Source organism: Haliotis rubra, unplaced genomic scaffold, assembly GCF_003918875.1.
Source record: "Haliotis rubra isolate DU_JTF1 unplaced genomic scaffold, ASM391887v1 Scf288, whole genome shotgun sequence".
In the NCBI taxonomy this organism is placed as follows: Eukaryota; Metazoa; Mollusca; class Gastropoda; order Lepetellida; family Haliotidae; genus Haliotis; species Haliotis rubra.
In genome coordinates, this window is record NW_025766955.1 from 33,455 (window position 1) to 53,399 (window position 19,945).

A 19,945-nucleotide genomic window follows, 5' to 3' on the forward strand; every position below is an offset into this window, starting at 1 on the left:
TATCCTCTTTTAGTGCTCTCCTTGTATGCGGGTAAATATCCTGTTTTAGTGCACACCTTGTAGGCGTGTAAATATCCTGTTTTAATGCACACCTTGTAGGCGGGTAAATGTCCTGCTTTAGTGTACTCCTTGTAGACTGGTAAATATCCTGTTTTAGTGTACACCTTGTAGGCGTGTACACCTTGTAGGCGTGTAAATATCCTGTTGAGTACACACCTTGTAGGCGGGTAAATATCCTGTTTAAGTGCACACCTTGTAGGCTGGTAAAGATTCTGTTTTAGTATACACCTTGTAGGCTGGTAAATATCCTATTTTAGTGTACACCGTCTAGGCGGGTAAATATCCTGTTTCAATGTACACCTTGTAGGCGGGTAAATATCCTGTTTCACTGAACACCTTGTAGGCGGGTAAATATCCTGTTTTAGTGTACACCTTGTGGGCGGGTAAACATCTTGTTATAGTGCGTACCTTGTAGGCGGGTAAATGTCCTCTTTTAGTGCACACCTTGTAGGCGGGTAAATATCCTGTTTTAGAGCACACCTTGTAGGCTGGTAAATATCCTGTTTCAATGTACACCTTGTAGGCCGGTAAATATCCTGTTTCAGTGCATACCTTGTAGGCGGGTAAATATCCTCTTTTAGTGTACACCTTGTAGGCGGGTAAATATCCTCTTTTAGTGCACACCTTGTAGACGGGTATATATCCTGTTTTAGTGTACACCTTGTAGGCGGGAAAATATCCTGTTAAAGTGCATACCTTGTAGGTGGGTAAATATCCTGTTTTAGTGTACACCTTGTAGGCGGTTAAATATCCTGTTATAGTGTTCACCTTGTAGGCGGGTAAATATCCTCTTTTAGTCCACACCTTGTAGGCGGGTAAATATCCTGTTTCAGTGTACACCTTGTGGGCGGGTAAACATCTTGTTTTAGTGCACACCTTGTAGGCGGGTAAATATCCTGTTTTAATGCACACCTTGTAGGGGGGTAAATATCCTGTTTTAGTGTACACCTTGTAGGCGGGTAAATATCCTGTTGAGTGCACACCTTGTAGGCGGGTAAATATCCTATTTTAGATGTTCTTGTTGTTACACACCAGCGTGATAACCTCGGTATCATACTATGACATTCTAAGATGTTTTTGTTGAAGACAGTATTAACTATAACACACCAGCGTGATAACCTCGGTATCATACTATGACATTCTAAGATGTTATTGTTGAAGACAGTATTCACTATAACACACCAGCGTGATAACCTCGGTATCATACTATGACATTCTAAGATGTTATTGTTGAAGACAGTATTAACTAGAAGACACCAGCGTGATAACCTCGGTATCATACTATGACATTCTAAGATGTTATTGTTGAAGACAGTACTGACTATAACATACCAGCGTGATAACCTCGGTATCATACTATGACATTCTAAGATGTTATTGTTGAAGACAGTATTCACTATAACACACCATCGTGATAACCTCGGTATCATACTATGACATTCTAAGATGTTAGTCATAAACGTATGTCAGGAGGTCAATGTCGGACAGTAACAACCATCAGTACAGACAGTTTTAGACAGTGGATTTTTTCTGAGTTTAGCAGCAATCAATCTATCTGCCCTTCCGGCCTCTAGTGTAACCTCCCTTTATCAAAGTTGTTCCATCCGATGATCCATTTGTTCACAGTTTGCCTACCTCGTCATAACGCAGCTGATGTCCACACACTCACACACTTAATAATTCCACATAATAAAGCTGTCTTAAATTGGGGGAAAGTCGCAGAAGTATATACACATGGAAACTTTTCTGGAACGCGTCATCGCCAAATAAAATGTTTCTGCCACATCTTGACAAACGTGACGAGTCTCTGTTAGACAGCGATTATCGGTATCCTAGTTTGTTTTAGGTTTGATTATTGGTTTTCGGTTGTTTTTTTGGGTTTTTTTGGTTCTTTTGTTTGTTTGGAATGTTGTTGTTGTTTTGTTTGATTGGGGATGGTTTTTGTTGTTCATATTTGTGTTCTTTTTCGTATTTTTTTTTTTTTTTTGGGGGTTGGTGTGTGTTTTAATATAATGTAAACAATGAATAAGTAGTTTGTTCAGGTCCCCGATGACTGATGGACACGTAACAGGCGATAGCCAGCTCGGCGCCATGTTTGTTGTCAAACAGTAAAATTAGTACCTACCTGACCTTTGATATTTGCATGTTTAACCTATGTGACACCAACAAATACCGTATTTCATCCTCTGGATTTATGCTGCCGGGGCACAGACAGCCAAGTCCTTTGCTACGCCGCAGTTAGCTGTGCAGAGTTATGTCCCCTGGGCGTGTCATGCTATTGGGCTGGAAGTCGGCTCGCCATGAGTTATGTCTCTTGAGCGTGTCAGGATATTGGGCTGGAAGTCGGCTCGCCATGAGTTATGTCCCTTGAGCGTGTCAGGATATTGGGCTGGAAGTCGGCTCGCCATGAGTTATGTCTCTTGAGCGTGTCAGGATATTGGGCTGGAAGTCGGCTCGCCATGAGTTATGTCCCTTGAGCGTGTCAGGATATTGGGCTGGAAGTCGGCTCGCCATGAGTTATGTCTCTTGAGCGTGTCAGGATATTGGGCTGGAAGTCGGCTCGCCATGAGTTATGTCCCTTGAGCGTGTCAGGATATTGGGCTGGAAGTCGGCTCGCCATGAGTTATGTCCCTTGAGCGTGTCAGGATATTGGGCTGGAAATCGGCTCGCCATGAGTTGTGCCACTTGAGCGTGTCAGGATATTGGGCTGGAAATCGGCTCGCCATGAGTTGTGCCACTTGAGCGTGTCAGGATATTGGGCTGGAAGTCGGATCGCCATGAGTTGTGACACTTGAGCGTGTCAGGATATTGGGCTAGAAGTCGGATCGCCATGTATATTTCAAAATCTGCCAGCGGCATACATGTCTTCAAGGGTTCTACGTCTACACAGTGAAGAACCGACACAGAACCACCCGGGTCGACATTACTGTAAGACTTGGCTGTATTTATATATTCATATGACTCTGGCATCCTGTCAGTGAGGGACGGCAGGCGAGTTGGTAAATGTCGGTACATGGGTCTGAATGTGTAGCCCATGTGAAGCCACATCAGGAACTGAGAGATAACGTAAGATCAATTGTGGATATAAACTCGGGAATTCAATTTTATCTGCGATGACTTATTAGTAGAGACGAAAAGTCACAGAGTGAGTGAGTGAGTTGATAGACTTCACGCTAAGACAGGCTTTAAATGGACACTCAATCACGTTTGGTGCCTGCTAACTTAAATAGTTATGGTGCCCGCCTACATCAGTATGGTGCCCGCCTACATCAATATGGTGCCCGCCTACATCAGCATGATGCCCGCTTACATCAGTATGGTGCCTGCTAACTTAAATAGTTATGGTGCCCGCCTACATCAGTATGGTGCCTGCTAACTTAAATAGTTATGATGCCCGCCTACATCAGCATCGTGCCCGCCTACATCAGTATGGTGCCTGCAAACTTAAATAGTTATGGTGCCCGCTTACATCAGTATGGTGCCCGCTTACATCAGTATGGTGCCCGCCTACATCAGTATGGTGCCTGCTAACTTAAATAGTTATGGTGCCCGCCTACATCAGTATGGTACCCGCTTACATCAGTATGGTGCCCGCCTACATCAGCATCGTGCCCGCCTACATCAGTATGATACACGCCTACATCAGTATGGTGCCCGCCTACATCAGTATGATACACGCCTACATCAGCATGGTGCCCGCCTACATCAGTATAGTGCCCGCCTACATCAGTATGATACACGTCTACATCAGTATGGTGCCCGCCTACATCAGTATGATACACGCCTACATCAGTATGGTGCCCGCATACATCAGTATGGTGCCCGCTTACATCAGTATGATGCCCGCCTACATCAGTATGGTGCCCGCCTACATCAGCATGGTGCCCGCTTACATCAGTCTGGTGCCCGCCTACATCAGTATGATGCCCGCCTACATCAGTATGGTGCCCGCTTACATCAGTATGGTGCCCGCCTACATCAGTATGGTGCCCGCCTACATCAGCATGGTGCCCGCTTACATCAGTATGGTGCCCGCTTACATCAGTATGATGCCCGCTTACATCAGTATGGTGCCCGCCTACATCAGTATGGTGCTCGCTTACATCAGTATGGTGCCCGCCTACATCAGTATAATGCTCGCCTACATCAGTATGGTGCCCGCCTACATCAGCATGGTGCCCGCTTACATCAGTATGGTGCCCGCTTACATCAGTATGATGCCCGCTTACATCAGTATGGTGCCCGCTTACATCAGTATGGTGTCCGCCTACATCAGTATGGTGCCCGCCTACATCAGTATGATGCCCGCTTACATCAGTATGGTGCCCGCCTACATCAGTATGATGCCCGCCTACATCAGTATGGTGCCCGCCTACATCAGTATGGTGCCCGCTTACATCAGTATGGTGCCCGCTTACATCAGTATGGTGCCCGCCTACATCAGTATGGTGCCCGCTTACATCAGTATGGTGCCCGCCTACATCAGTATGGTGCCCGCCTACATCAGTATGGTTCCTGCCTACATCACTATGATGCCGGCCTACATCAGTATGGTGCCCGCTTACATCAATATGGTGCCCGCCTACAACAGCATGGTGCCCGCTTACATCAGTATGATGCCCGCTTACATCAGTATGATGCCCGCCTACATCAGTATGGTGCCCGCCTACATCAGTATGATGCCCGCTTACATCAGTATGATGCCCGCTAACATCAGTGTGGTGCCCGCCTACATCAGTATGGTGCCCGCTTACATCAGCATGGTGCCCGCCTACATCAGCACGGTGCCCGCCTACATAAGTATGATACACGCCTCGTCAGTATGATGTCTACTTACATAAGTATGATGCCCGCTTACATCAGTATGGTGCCTGCCTACATCAGTATGGTGCCCGCCTACATCAGTATGGTGCCCGCTTACATCAGCATGGTGCCCGCCTACATCAGCATGGTGCCCGCCTACATCAGTATGGTGCCCGCCTACATCAGCATGGTGCCCGCCTACATCAGTATGGTGCCCGCCTACATAAGTATGATACACGCCTCGTCAGTATGATGCCTGCTTAGATCAGTATGATACCCACCTACATCATTATGGTGCCCGCTTACATCAGTATGATGCCCGCCTACATCAGTATGATGCCCGCCTACATCAGTATGGTGCCCGCCTACATCAGTATGGTGCCCGCCTACATCAGCATGGTGCCCGCCTACATCAGCATGGTGCCCGCCTACATCAGTATGATACACGCCTCGTCAGTATGATGCCCGCTTACATCAGTATGATACCCACCTACATCAGTATGGTTCCTGCCTACATAAGTATGATGCCCGCTTACATCAGTATGGTGCCCGCCTACATCAGTATGGTGCCCGCCTACATCAGTAGTCATGGTGTCTACAAATAGACCTATGGTGTCCCCAAACATAAGAGAGAACAGTGAGGTACAAGACACTATATCTGCAGTACTTCACTGCTACCTCCACCGGCGGCCCCTCCCTGCTGTGCCCCTATGATTAATCTACCCACGGGAAGTAAGCGAAGGTTTCCCATCTGGCTTATTGTTTCTGGTACACTCTATATGTTAATAAGTTCATTGTACACAGGTGAGTCTTTAAATCTCACTGCATACACATGAAATCGAAATTTCAACCTGTGATAGTCGGGGAAAGACAACCTCGTAATGCAGTAACGACATGGAACTCACTTTATATGTTGCCATAAGTTGTGCAAGTATAAAAGATGATATGTACTGAGATGGGAGTGTAAAGGTAAACTTAATGAGATGGGAATGTAAAGGTAAACTTAATGAGATGGGAGTGTAAAGGTAAACTTAATGAGATGGGAGTGTAAAGGTAAACTTGATAAGATGGGTGTGTAAATGTAAACTTAATGAGATGGGAGAGTAAAGGTAAACTTAATGAGATGGGAGTGTAAAGGTAAACTTAATGAGATGGGAGCGTAAAGGTAAACTTAATGAGATGGGAGGGTAAAGGTAAACTTAATGAGATGGGAGTGTAAAGGTAAACTTAATGAGATGGGTGTGTAAAGGTAAACTTAATGAGATGGGAGGGTAAAGGTAAACTTAATGAGATGGGTGTGTAAAGGTAAACTTAAAGAGATGGGAGAGTAAAGGTAAACTTAATGAAATGGGAGTGTAAAGGTAAACTTAATGAGATGGGAGTGTAAAGGTAAACTTAATGAGATGGGTGTGTAAAGGTAAACCTAATGAGATGGGTGTGTAAAGGTAAACTTAAAGAGATGGGAGTGTAAAGGTAAACTTAATGAGATGGGAGGGTAAAGGTAAACTTAATGAGATGGGAGTGTAAAGGTAAACTTAATGAGATGGGAGTGTAAAGGTAAACTTAATGAGATGGGAGCGTAAAGGTAAACTTAATGAGATGGGAGTGTAAAGGTAAACTTAATGAGATGGATGTGTAAAGGTAAACCTAATGAGATGGGTGTGTAAAGGTAAACTTAATGAGATGGGTGTGTAAAGGTAAACTTAATGAGATGGGTGTGTAAAGGTAAACTTAATGAGATGGGTGTGTAAAGGTAAACTTAATGAGATGGGTGTGTAAAGGTAAACTTAATGAGATGGGTGTGTAAAGGTAAACTTAATGAGATGGGAGTGTAAAGGTATACTTAATGAGATGGGAGTGTAAAGGTGAACTTAATGAGATGGGTGTGTAAAGGTAAACTTAATGAGATGGGAGCGTAAAAGTAAACTTAATGAGATGGGAGTGTAAAGGTAAACTTAATGAGATGGGAGTGTAAAGGTAAACTTAATGAGATGGGAGTGTAAAGGTAAACTTAATGAGATGGGAGGGTAAAGGTAAACTTAATGAGATGGGAGTGTAAAGGTAAACTTAATGAGATGGGTGTGTAAAGGTAAACTTAATGAGATGGGAGGGTAAAGGTAAACTTAATGAGATGGGTGTGTAAAGGTAAACTTAAAGAGATGGGAGAGTAAAGGTAAACTTAATGAAATGGGAGTGTAAAGGTAAACTTAATGAGATGGGTGTGTAAATGTAAACTTAATGAGATGGGAGTGTAAAGGTAAACTTAATGAGATGGGAGTGTAAAGGTAAACTTAATGAGATGGGAGTGTAAAGGTAAACTTAATGAGATGGGAGGGTAAAGATAAACTTAATGAGATGGGTGTGTAAAGGTAAACTTAATGAGATGGGAGTGTAAAGGTAAACTTAATGAAACGTTGGTGATCTATGCGGGTAGACTATAGTACGACCAAAAGTGCAACCACGTGGGAGCGTGGCGACACACCAACATGGAATGAACGTGCAGCATGAATTGTTAGGCTGTGATTTTCATGTGTCTGTCACCACAGATGAAAAGACATTGACAACATGCCACCACTGACAGAAGAGCAGCAAGACAGGGGTCAACACGTGACAGATCCGGTGGACCACGTGTCACAACTGTAGGACAGGTTCCTATGTATTCGTCACCTCCATGACAGACACCCCGGCCACCTCTACAGCTACAGCAACAACAGGGTGAATGACGTCAGTACAAACAGTGAGGAACCGTGTACACGCCACATTGTTCGCCCGAGACGACCAGCTGAAGGCGTCATTCTGACTGATCAGCAACGTCGGCTGCGACGTCGGTGGTGTCAAGAACGGCCACAACAGCGCTGGAGACGTGTTTTGTTTAGTGACCCGCTTCTCTGTACAGGCGGAAGACGTCGTGTTTACATGCGCCGTGGGGAACGTTATGCTGCGACCTGCAGACAGGAAGTGGACAAGTTGGGTTGCCGGAATGTAATGACAACGCCTCACCATCACACGACAAAACAACTGCTTGTTTAAGGAACCACAATCAAGTACTGTCATGGCCGTCAAGGTCTCAAGATCTTGGGATCACTACGATCACGTAATCCACAGCCACAGAACCTCCAACAGTTGGCAGAAGCACTTCAGGAAGGGTGATCATCCACAGCCACAGAACCTCCAACAGTTGGCAGAAGCACTTCAGGAAGGGTGATCATCCACAGCCACAGAACCTCCAACAGTTGGCAGAAGCACTTCAGGAAGGGTGATCATTCACAGGCCACAGTTCCTAATCTGACTGGTTCCATATAGTGACGGTGCCAGGCAGTTCTGGTCTGTCATGAGGGCCATACAAGACATTGAGAACAGATGACCTTCACCTTGAAATTCGATTGATTTATGCGCGCCATAATGAAACTCGGTCAGTGGTAATGACTTGCGCCAAATTTGAACGATATATTATGATCTATTGATTATCTATATGATCCATAAAGTATACATTTGAAAACCATTAGATTGCATATATTGTGATCTTCGGCAACCTTGTCGACTAACGGGTTCGGGTGGTCAGGCTCGCTGACTTGGTTGACACATGTCATCGTATCCCAATAGCATAGATCGATGCTCATGGTGTTGATCACTGGATTGCCTGATGCACACTCCAGTATGTACAGACGGCCGCCATATATTGCTTTGTGGGGCGTTAAATAACAACTATAGCAAACCAGAACATACATTATAATGTACACATTGTTATATTCATCATATTGTTGTAAACATTATTAGTTCCACGGTGTTTGGAATGGGTGTACGGGACTGTAAGACTATTGTAAATTCCGTATTTCCTGAGGCGCGGAAAATCCGCCTACATGGTTTCGTATGCTTTGGCTATTGACCAATCAGAATTCGACAAATTTATGTTAAGGGTAATAATACATTGTATACATCATATTTATATACATTATGTTCTATACACACATACACACACACATACACACACACACACACACACACACACACACACACACACATTATATTGGATACAATATATTTATATTAATACATTATATTGTACACTTGATATTGTATACGATATATTCTATATATTATACTGTACACACTATATAAATATACATTCTATTTATATACATTATATTGTACACATTATATTGTATACGATATATTCTATAGTTTATATCTGTGGTTGAGAGTAAACTGAGTCTGTGTGACGCCTGTACAAGTGAACATGTTGTAGGCAGCAGCATGCCCCGCGTTAGAAGGAGGATATCCGAGACGCCCACACTGAAGTTTTGCAGTTCTTGTAGCTACGTCCCTTAGTAGTGTCAGGATCCGCTCATCCTTGTTTGAAAGTTTTGTCCTCTTGACGATATCCGTGCAAGGCACTTTCACCAAAGGTTCCACGCCAAAGACCGGTACACTCTGAAATGCTGAGATATAGCGGAAATGTATTTAAACCCAACTGACTCACTCATTCTGAGACCAGAGAAAAAGGATGTCAATAAAGGTCTTCATTTCCTTTACCACAACAAGCCTGTACATCAAGGTGTTATTTTACCGATCCGTAATGCAAAGTGTCCCGACTGAAGAGGTATCAGTTATCGATGGGCCACTGTTCATTGTAAGGGATGTTGTACATCATTTGTTCTTTTGTAATAAAGATATGGGATCACGTTTTAATATCAATAACAGCGCCTTTTATCGGAGGAAGCATTGTTGGGTTTTTTCTATGTCAATGTAACGACGCCGTCAATACGCCCCTTTAGCTCTAGTCCAAACACGTGACTGGCGTGCCGCATGGTATCATCAGCTATCCATTTAAACATCTCACCACCACTGGTGGAATATTCACACCATTCGTTACGCTCAGGTGTATAGGATTCAGACCAAAGATAGATACACGATTACTAAGTTATATCGTACAGTGACACCTTGTTTGATCTCAAGTCACGGACATAAATCACAGCGACCGTCCTTAATGGTCGAAATGAAACTGACCCTGTGATTACGGCTGTAGGCTGGCGTTCAGCAGGTGTGAGAGATTGCCGGGGCAGTTTACGATCATCTGTTGACTTTAGTCCTGCTTTGTGGCATGCTCGACCCCGGTGGTTTAAAAACTAAGTCATGAAAGCAAACTCTGAATTGTAATCCAACGGAGGGGCTTAACCATAGAATCAAGTTCAGCTTGTGCCACGTGCCGGATTAACTTTTCGTTTCGAAAGGTAGCCCAGTCCTTCTTTTGTGAAATAGGTCTGAGGCAAGGCTGACTACTCCTTCGTATTTTTAAATTAATCACGCTTATTACCGCGGTCTGCTGGGGTCACTTTGGTATCAAATTGAACACGAATGACCAAATGAGTGGGGCGAAGGTGTCCAAAAGCGGGACTATATTGAAGATCGGCTTGTGGTGTATGAACAAGCCACACAATGCATGTGGAGATTGCGCCTCGCATGAAATCCGCACTGCAAATAATGCCATGGTCATCTTCTTGAATATGCAAAACAAACGCATGTTATTGGGTCAATTCTTCCGGTATATGTGTTATTGTCCTACCCTGTGACTCCCTGAATGCTGTATGTGTGTCTCCGTGGCTGCTCAGACATTGACCTGGGAGACTTAGTGAGGACTAGAAGCCCCTGAGGCAATCACCACCTTGTTTACAGTACTCATTATTTTCGTCAGCTCATGCTTCACGTTTAGATCAAGAAATTCCAAAGGTTACAAGAACGTGCATTTATTGAAACCACTTTTGAAATTTAATTTATCAATCAAGGTGATAAAGATCAAAGTCGATTCCAATTGCCAGAATCATGCACACGTTGCATTTTGATAGATTTTATATTACCCTTGAATCAACGCCACATTGTAGTGTAATTATTCAATCAGCATGTTGCCATACACAGATTGTTCCAGAGCTGTACAGGTAATGTATGCATATCTGACATTTGGAAAGAAATCTTAATTGAATCAGCACTGAGAAGGGGCCTGTAGTGTGTTTTCTTTTCAATTACTGAAATATTATTACTGTTTACGGACTTGCGTGTATTTCTGAAAAGCTTAATGCGTTCTGTGTTGTGGATATAGTCACGAAGCTGTCCCCCACGATTGTTGTCCTCAACAGCTGCAGCCTCTCTCGGATATAATGGATCTTGTACTCACTCGGGAAACCAACTCTCGTTTGTAATCAGATTTCTTATTTTCGATAAAACGATGTTGAAAGAATGTTCATGTATACATGGATTGTATATGACACAAGTAGTTGGCAGAGAAAGCATCCTTGCGAGTGAAATATACTCGCGAGAAGATATAAGGAAATCGTGGACAATGTAGTAGTTGGGTTACATTTAATGGAAACCGTTTGTTGCTTATATAACTGGATTCTGTAAGTTTTTTTATGAAATATGTACACGTCTACAGATACCGGTATGCAGACACACATACTTGTGTGAAATATGTACACGTCTACAGATACCGGTATGTAGACACACATACTTGAGTGAAATATGTACACGTCTACAGATACTGGTATGTAGACACACATACTTGTGTGAAATATGTACACGTCTACAGATACTGGTATGTAGACACACATACTTGAGTGAAATATGTACACGTCTACAGATACTGGTATGTAGACACACATACTTGAGTGAAATATGTACACGTCTACAGATACTGGTATGTAGACACACACACTTGTGTGAAATATGTACACGTCTACAGATACCGGTATACAGACATACATACTTGTGTGAAATATGTACACGTCTACAGATACTGGTATGTAGACACACATACTTGTGTGAAATATGTACACGTCTACAGATACCGGTATGTAGACACACATACTTGTGTGAAATATGTACACGTCTACAGATACCGGTATGTAGACACACATACTTGTGTGAAATATGTACACGTCTACAGATACTGGTATACAGACATACATACTTGTGTGAAATATGTACACGTCTACAGATACCGGTATGTAGACACACATACTTGTGTGAAATATGTACACGTCTACAGATACTGGTATGTAGACACATACTTGTGTGAAATATGTACACGTCTACAGATACTGGTATGTAGACACACATACTTGTGTGAAATATGTACACGTCTACAGATACTGGTATTTAGACACATACTTGTGTGAAATATGTACACGTCTACAGATACCGGTATGTAGACACACATACTTGTGTGAAATATGTACACGTCTACAGATACTGGTATGTAGACACACATACTTGTGTGAAATATCTACACGTCTACAGATACTGGCTTGTAGACACACATACTTGTGTGAAATATATACACGTCGACAGATACCGGTATGTAGACACACATACTTGTGTGAAATATCATTGATATTCTGCTCTACTTTTGCTAAGGATACTGAATTAGTTCACATGCTTACTAAAGAAGGGCATGTTGTATGGAAATATATCCTGGAGCTCGTCATGCGCCAGTAAGTCTTTATTGGAAGTATTCCAGCTGGCAGCAACATTTGGTTTCCACACTAAATATCCCCAACAAAACCCTGTGGCAATATCAAATGTCACTGGCAACATTAACAAACTGGCGGTAACATTGAGTTGTCCCTAACAAAAGTTCAATAGAATATATCAAACGCATATCAAAGTCATAAATATTTCTTGTGACACCATGCTATAGTTAGATAGCTGCTGGCCAGTCCACCGTGTCGACCATAAAAGCACATCAAAGTCAACTGGGCTGACCCCGTTAAACTCCTATACATGTGTGACGAGATCTGTGTTAAACTCCAATACATGTGTGACGAGATCTGTGTTAAACTCCTATACATGTTTGACGAGGTCTGTGTTAAACTCCAATACATGTGTGACGAGGTCTGTGTTAAACTCCTATACATGTGTGACGAGGTCTGTTTTAAACTCCTATACATGTTTGACGAGGTCTGTGTTAAACTCCAATACATGTGTGACGAGGTCTGTGTTAAACTCCTATACATGTGTGACGAGGTCTGTTTTAAACTCCTATACATGTTTGACGAGGTCTGTGTTAAACTCCTATACATGTTTGACGAGGTCTGTGTTAAACTCCTATACATGTGTGACGAGGTCTGTTTTAAACTCCGAAACATGTTTGACGAGGTCTGTGTTAAACTCCAATACATGTGTGACGAGGTCTGTTTTAAACTCCTATACATGTTTGACGAGGTCTGTGTTAAACTCCTATACACCATACCCCTTCAAAAATGAGTTAGTGAGTGAACAGGGTTTAACGCCGAATCCATGTTAGTTCTGGTTCTCTCTATTGACCAGTGTAACAGAACGTCTTATTAACTAACCATGTCTCTTTTGCTGAAATGTAGTTTCGTGAGGCTTAGGATGTAGTTTTCCCTATAGTCACATATTCCTGGCCCCTGACTAAACAAGGAGATTAGTAAAGTTGACTGTTTGACAACGTGCCTCGCTTGCGTTTGGCACCACCAGGTAAAATGTCCTGAAACACTTACTCTGCGCCACAAGATACACAAGCTCGTGGGTTGTGAAGGCAAACAATTTATCAGTATCTGTAATCTGAATCAAAGCAAACACTTCTTTCCTTGACAAGATCCTGACAGTACTCTCAATAGCACGCCGTCCCCTTCCAACACCATCTCCCACTTTCCCCCTGTTCCAGATTACCCTAGAAGGTAACCGGCGACCCATCCCATGTCCACCACACCCTACAAGCCTTCCCCCACCCCATTTACACCCCTAAACCCAACTACACCCTAAACCCCACTACAACCCCCACGCCTTCTCCTACCCTCAGTAACCCTCTTCAACCACACTCCTCTCAAAATAAACCCCTCTACAAAGCTCACAACCTCAACAATCCCCTCCCCTCAAAATAAACCCCTCTACACAACTCACAACATCCACAATCCCCTCCCCTCAAACTAAACCCCTTTCCACAGCTCAGAACCACCACAATCACCTCCCCTCAAACTAATCCCTCTACAAAGCTCACAGCCTCCACAATCACCTCCTCAAACCAATCCTCAACACAGCTCACAACCTCCACAATCACCTCCCCTCAAACTAATCCCTCCACAGCTCACAGCCTCACAATCACCTCCACAATCACCTCCCCTCAAACTACAAACATCCCTCTCCACAGCCTCAATATAACCTCCACAATCACCTCCCTCAAACTAATCCCCACAAAGCTCACCTCCACAATCACCTCCCTCAAACTCATCCCTCAACACAGCTCACAATCTCCACAATCACCTCCCCTCAAACCCCCTCTACTCAGCTCACAACCTCCACAATCACCTCCCCTCAAACTAATCCTCTACAAAGCTCACAACCTCCACAATCATCACCTCCTCCCCTCAAACAAGCTCTCTACATCAGCCCACCTCCTCCACAATCCCTCCCCTCTAAACCCTAACCACAACCTCTACCCTCCTGACCTCTCATCCCTCTCTCCACATCCTCACAATTTTCCTCAAACAAGCCCTGTCACACCTCCTCCCCTCAAACTAATCCCCTCTACAAAGCTCACAACCTCCACAATCACCTCCCTCAAACTAATCCCCTACACAGCTCACAACCTCCACAATCACCTCCCTCAAACTAAACCCCTCTCCACAGCTCACAACCTCCACAATCACCTCCCTCAAACTATCCCTCTACAAAGCTCACAACCTCCACAATCACCTCCCCTCAAACTAATCCCTCTACAAGCCTCACAACCTCCACAATCACCTCCCCTCAAACTAACACAACCTCACAATCACCTCCCACAAACTCATCCTCCCTCAAACTAATCACCTCTCAACTAATCCTCTACACAGCTCCCCACAATCACCTCCCTCAAACTAATCCCTCTACACAGCTCACAACCTCCACAATCCCCTCAAACCCCTCAAACTAATCCACAATCACCTCCCCAACATATCCCTCTCACAACCTCCACAATCACCTCCCTCAAACTAATCCTCAACATAGCCTCACAACCTCCACAATCACCTCCCCTCAAACTAATCCCTCTACAAAGCTCACAACCTCCACAATCACCTCCCCTCAAACTAATCCCTCTACAAAGCTCACAACCTCCACAATCACCTCCCCTCAAACTAATCCCTCTACAAAGCTCACAACCTCCACAATCACCTCCCCTCAAACTAATCCCTCTACAAAGCTCACAACCTCCACAATCACCTCCCCTCAAACTAATCCCTCTACAACAAAGCTCACAACCTCCACAATCACCTCCCCTCCCTCAAACTAATCCCTCTACACAGCTCACAACCTCCACAATCACCTCCCCTCAAACTAATCCCTCTACAAAGCTCACAACATCCACAATCACCTCCCCTCAAACTAATCCCTCTACAAAGCTCACAACCTCCACAATCACCTCCCCTCAAACTAATCCCTCTACAAAGCTCACAACCTCCACAATCACCTCCCCTCAAACTAATCCCTCAACATAGCTCACAACCTCCACAATCACCTCCCCTCAAACTAATCCCTCTACAAAGCTCACAACCTCCACAATCACCTCCCCTCAAACTAATCCCTCTACACAGCTCACAACCTCCACAATCCTCTCCCCTCAAACTAATCCCTTTACAAAGCTCACAACCTCCACAATCACCTCCCCTCAAACTAAACCCCTCAACATAGCTCACAACCTCCACAATCCCTCCCTCAAACTAAACCCTCAACATAGCTCACAACCTCCACAATCACCTCCCCTCAAACTAATCCCTCTACACAGCTCACAACCTCCACAATCACCTCCCCTCAAACTAATCCCTCTACAAAGCTCACAACCTCCACAATCCCCTCCCCTCAAACTAATCCCTCTACAATGCTCACAACTTCCACAATCACCTCCCCTCAAACTAAACCCATGTTCACAGCTCACACTTACCACAATCCCCTCCCCTCAAACTCAACCCATGTTCACAGTTCACACCCACCACAATCTACTCCCCTCAATCTAAACCCCTCTCCACAGTTCACAGCACCACAATCTACTCCCCTTTAACCCAACCCATCTACACCACTCAACACTGAACCACTTCCATTCACACCTCTACATTCTACCCCACCCCTACCGACACCCGTCAATCCTGCCCCACCCTCAGCTACACCTCATTATTCTGCCCCCATCCATCACACATCTATTCACACTCACGAATCCTGCCCCTACATCGATTCACAAACGTCAATCCTGCCCCCACATGTATTCACACCCTCAGTCCTGCCCCCACATGTATTCACACCCTGTCCTTTCCCCACATCAATTCCCAACCATCAACCCTGCCCCCACATCTATTCACACCCCTCAATCTTGCCCCACATCTATTCACACCCCTCAATCCTGCCCCACATCTATTCACACCCCTCAATCCCGCCCCACATCCATTCACACACCCTCAATCCTGCCCCCCACATATATTCACACCCAACAATCCTGCCCCCACATCTATTCACACCCCTCAATCCTGCCCCCATATCTATTCACACCCTCAATCCTGCCCCACATCTATTCACACCCCTCACCTGCTGCCACATCTATTCACACAAACCTCAATCCTGCCCCCCACATGTATTCACACCCTCAACTTCTTCCCCACATGTATTCACACCCCTCAATCCTGCCCCCATATCTATTCACACCCCTCAATCCTGCCCCACATCTATTCACACCCCTCAATTCTGCCGCCACATCTATTCACAAACCTCAATCCTGCCCCCACATGTATTCACACCCCTCAATCCTTCCCCCACATCTATTCACACCCCACATTCCTGCCCCACACTCATCTACACCCCATTATTCTGCCCCTATCCCTCAATCTTGTCACACATCTATTCACACTCACGAATCCTGCCCCTACATCGCTTCACGCCCCTCAATCCTGCCCCACATCTATTCACACCCCTCAATCCTGCCCCAACATCTATTCACAACCATCAGCCCTGCCCCCACATCTATTCACACCCCTCAGTCCTGCCCCACATCGATTCGTCAGGAGCCACTAAACTCCCCAGAATAAGATCCCGTTTGCGCCACAAATGCCGACCCAAAATGAATTTCAATCATGTTTTCCCATTGACTAAACTCAGGTGTCCGACAAAAGTCAATGACTTTGTGATTGAAGGGACACAAACCAATACCCCGGATTAACATGGCCCCTTGGCTGTCCCTGGTTGTGTGGTAACCCTGCACATGCTATCGGCGACAAGGAGCGCCCAGCTCAAGTGTACCGTACATTATACACGAGCAGTTTAGCGGTTCCTGCAGCACATGATGTGTATTTAAATATTCGGTTAGTCCCAACTATTTTAAGACGGTGTCTCATTATCTTTCAATGTAATGGCCGCCTGGGTCCACACATTTCTACTAATGATCCTTAAGTGCTTGGATCTCAATGATTTGAAGAATTCTTGGTGGTGTACACAGTCGTCCCGTTAACACCCTCCAATCCTAGTCAGATATCACACCATCCGCTACCTACAATCCTTGTTAGATATCACCCCATCCAACACCTACAATCCCTGTCAGATATCACCCCATACACCAACTACAATCACTGTTAGATATCACCCATCCGCTACCTACAATCCCTGTCAGATATCACCCCATCCGCTACCGACAATCCTTGTTAGATATCACCCTATCAGCTACCTACAATCCCAGTCAGATATCACCCTATCCGCTACCGCAATATCAACAATCTGTAGATATCAACTCCATCCGCTACTGACACATCTCCTGTTAGATATCACCCCATACACCACCTACAATCCCTGTCAGATATCACCCCATCCGCTATATACAATCCTTGTCAGATATCACCCCATTCCGCTACCTACAATTGTCAGATATCACCCCATACACCACCTACGATCCCTGTCAGATATCACCCCATCCGCTACATACAATCCTTGTCAGATATCACCCCATTCGCTACCTACAATCGCTGTCAGATATCACCTCATCCGCTACCAACAATCCTTGTCAGATATCACCCCATCCAACACCTACAATCCTTGTCAGATATCACCCCATCCGCTACCTACAATCCTTGTCTGATATCACCCCATCCGCTACCTAAAATCCTCGTCAGATATCACCACATCCAACACCTACAATCTTGACAGATATCACCACATCCGTTACCTACAATCCTCGTCAGATATCACCCCATCCGCCACCTACAATCCTTTGTCAGATATCACCCCATCCGCAACCTACAATCCTTGTCAGATAACACCCCATCCGCTATTTACAATCCTTGTCAGATATCACCCCATCCAACCCCTACAATACTCGTCAGATATCACCCCATACACCACCTACAATCCTTGTCAGATATCGCCCCATCCAACACCTACAACCCTTGTCAGATATCACCCCATCCGCTACCAACAATCCTTGTCAGATATCACCCCATCCATCACCTACAATCCTTGTCAGATATCACCCCATCCGCTACCTACAATCCTTGTCAGATATCACCCCATCCGCTACTAACAATCCTTGTCAGATATCACCCCATCCGCTACCTACAATCATTGTCAGATATCACCCCATACGCTACCAACAATTCTTGTCAGGTATCACCACATCCAACACCTACAATCCTTGTCAGATATCACCCCATCCGCTACCAACAATCCTTGTCAGATATCACCCGATCCAACACCTACAATCCTTGTCAGATATCACCCCATCCGCTACCAACAATCCTTGTCGGGTATCAGCCCATCCAACACCTACAATCCTTGTCAAGTATCACCCCATACATCACCTACAACGCTTGTCAGATATCACCCATCCACTACCTACAGTCCTTGTCAGATATCACCCCATCCAACACCTACAATCCTTGTCAGATATCACCCCATCCGCGACCTACAATCCTTGTTAAGTATCACCCCATACACCACCTACAACGCTTGTCAGATATCACCCCTTCCGGTACCTACAATCCTTGTCAGATATCACCCTTCCGCTACTTAAAATCCTTGTCAGATGTCCTCTATCCGCTACCTACAATCCTTGTCAGATATCACCCCATTCGCTATTTACAATCATTGTCAGATATCACCCCATCCAACACCAACAATCCTTGTCAGATATCACACCTTCCAACACCTACAATCCTTGTCAGATATCACACCATACACCACCTACAATCCTTGTCAGATATCACCCAATCCGCTACCAACAATCCTTGTCAGGTATCACCCCATCCGCTACCTACAATCCTTGTCAGGTATCGCCACATCCAAAACCTACAATCCTTGTCAGGTATCATCCCATCCGCTACCTACATCCTCGTAGGATATCACCAAATACACCACCTACAATCCTTGTCAGATATCAACCTATCCGCTATCTACAATCCTTGTCAGATATCACCTCATCCAACACCTACAATCCTTGTCAGATATCACCTCATCCAACACCTACAATCCTGGTCAGATATCACCCCATACACCACCTACAATCCTTGTCAGATGTCACCACATACACCACCTACAATCCTTGTCAGATATCACCCCATCCGCTACCTACAATCCTCGTCAGGTATAACACGATCCAACACCTGCAATCCTCGTCAGGTATCGCACCATAAACCACCTACAATCCTTGTAAGATATCACTTCATCCAACACCTACAACGCTCGTCAGATATCACCCCATACACCACCTATAATCCTTGTCAGATATCATCCCATCCGCTACCTACAATCGTTGTCAGATATCACCCCGTCCAACACCTACAATCCTTGTCAGATATCACCCCATCCAACACCTACAATCCCTGTCAGATATCACACTATAAAAAACCTGAAATCCTTGTCAGATATCACCCCATCCGCTACCAACAATCCTTGTCAGGTATCACCCCATCCGCTACCAACAATCCTTGTCAGGTATCGCCCCATCCAACACCTACAATCAGTGTCAGATATCACACCATACAAGGATTGTAGGTAGCGGATACACAATCCTTGTCAGGTATCACCCCATCCAACACCTACAATCCTTGTCAGATATCACCCC

At 44.8% G+C, this 19,945-nt stretch overlaps 1 protein-coding gene across 1 annotated transcript; it reads left to right on the forward strand.

The window, feature by feature from the left end:
• Positions 1-3,644: 3,644 nt before the first annotated feature.
• LOC124281698 lies at positions 3,645-4,886 on the forward strand. The gene has a single exon (XM_046717648.1). The coding sequence runs from the start codon at positions 3,645-3,647 to the stop codon at positions 4,884-4,886; it is 1,242 nt and encodes a 413-aa protein (XP_046573604.1).
• Positions 4,887-19,945: the final 15,059 nt, after the last annotated feature.

Excerpts from the sequence above, each read along its gene's own strand:
- LOC124281698 (XM_046717648.1), top strand. The coding sequence starts at position 3,645 with ATGGTGCCCGCCTACATCAGCATCGTGCCCGCCTACATCAGTATGATA.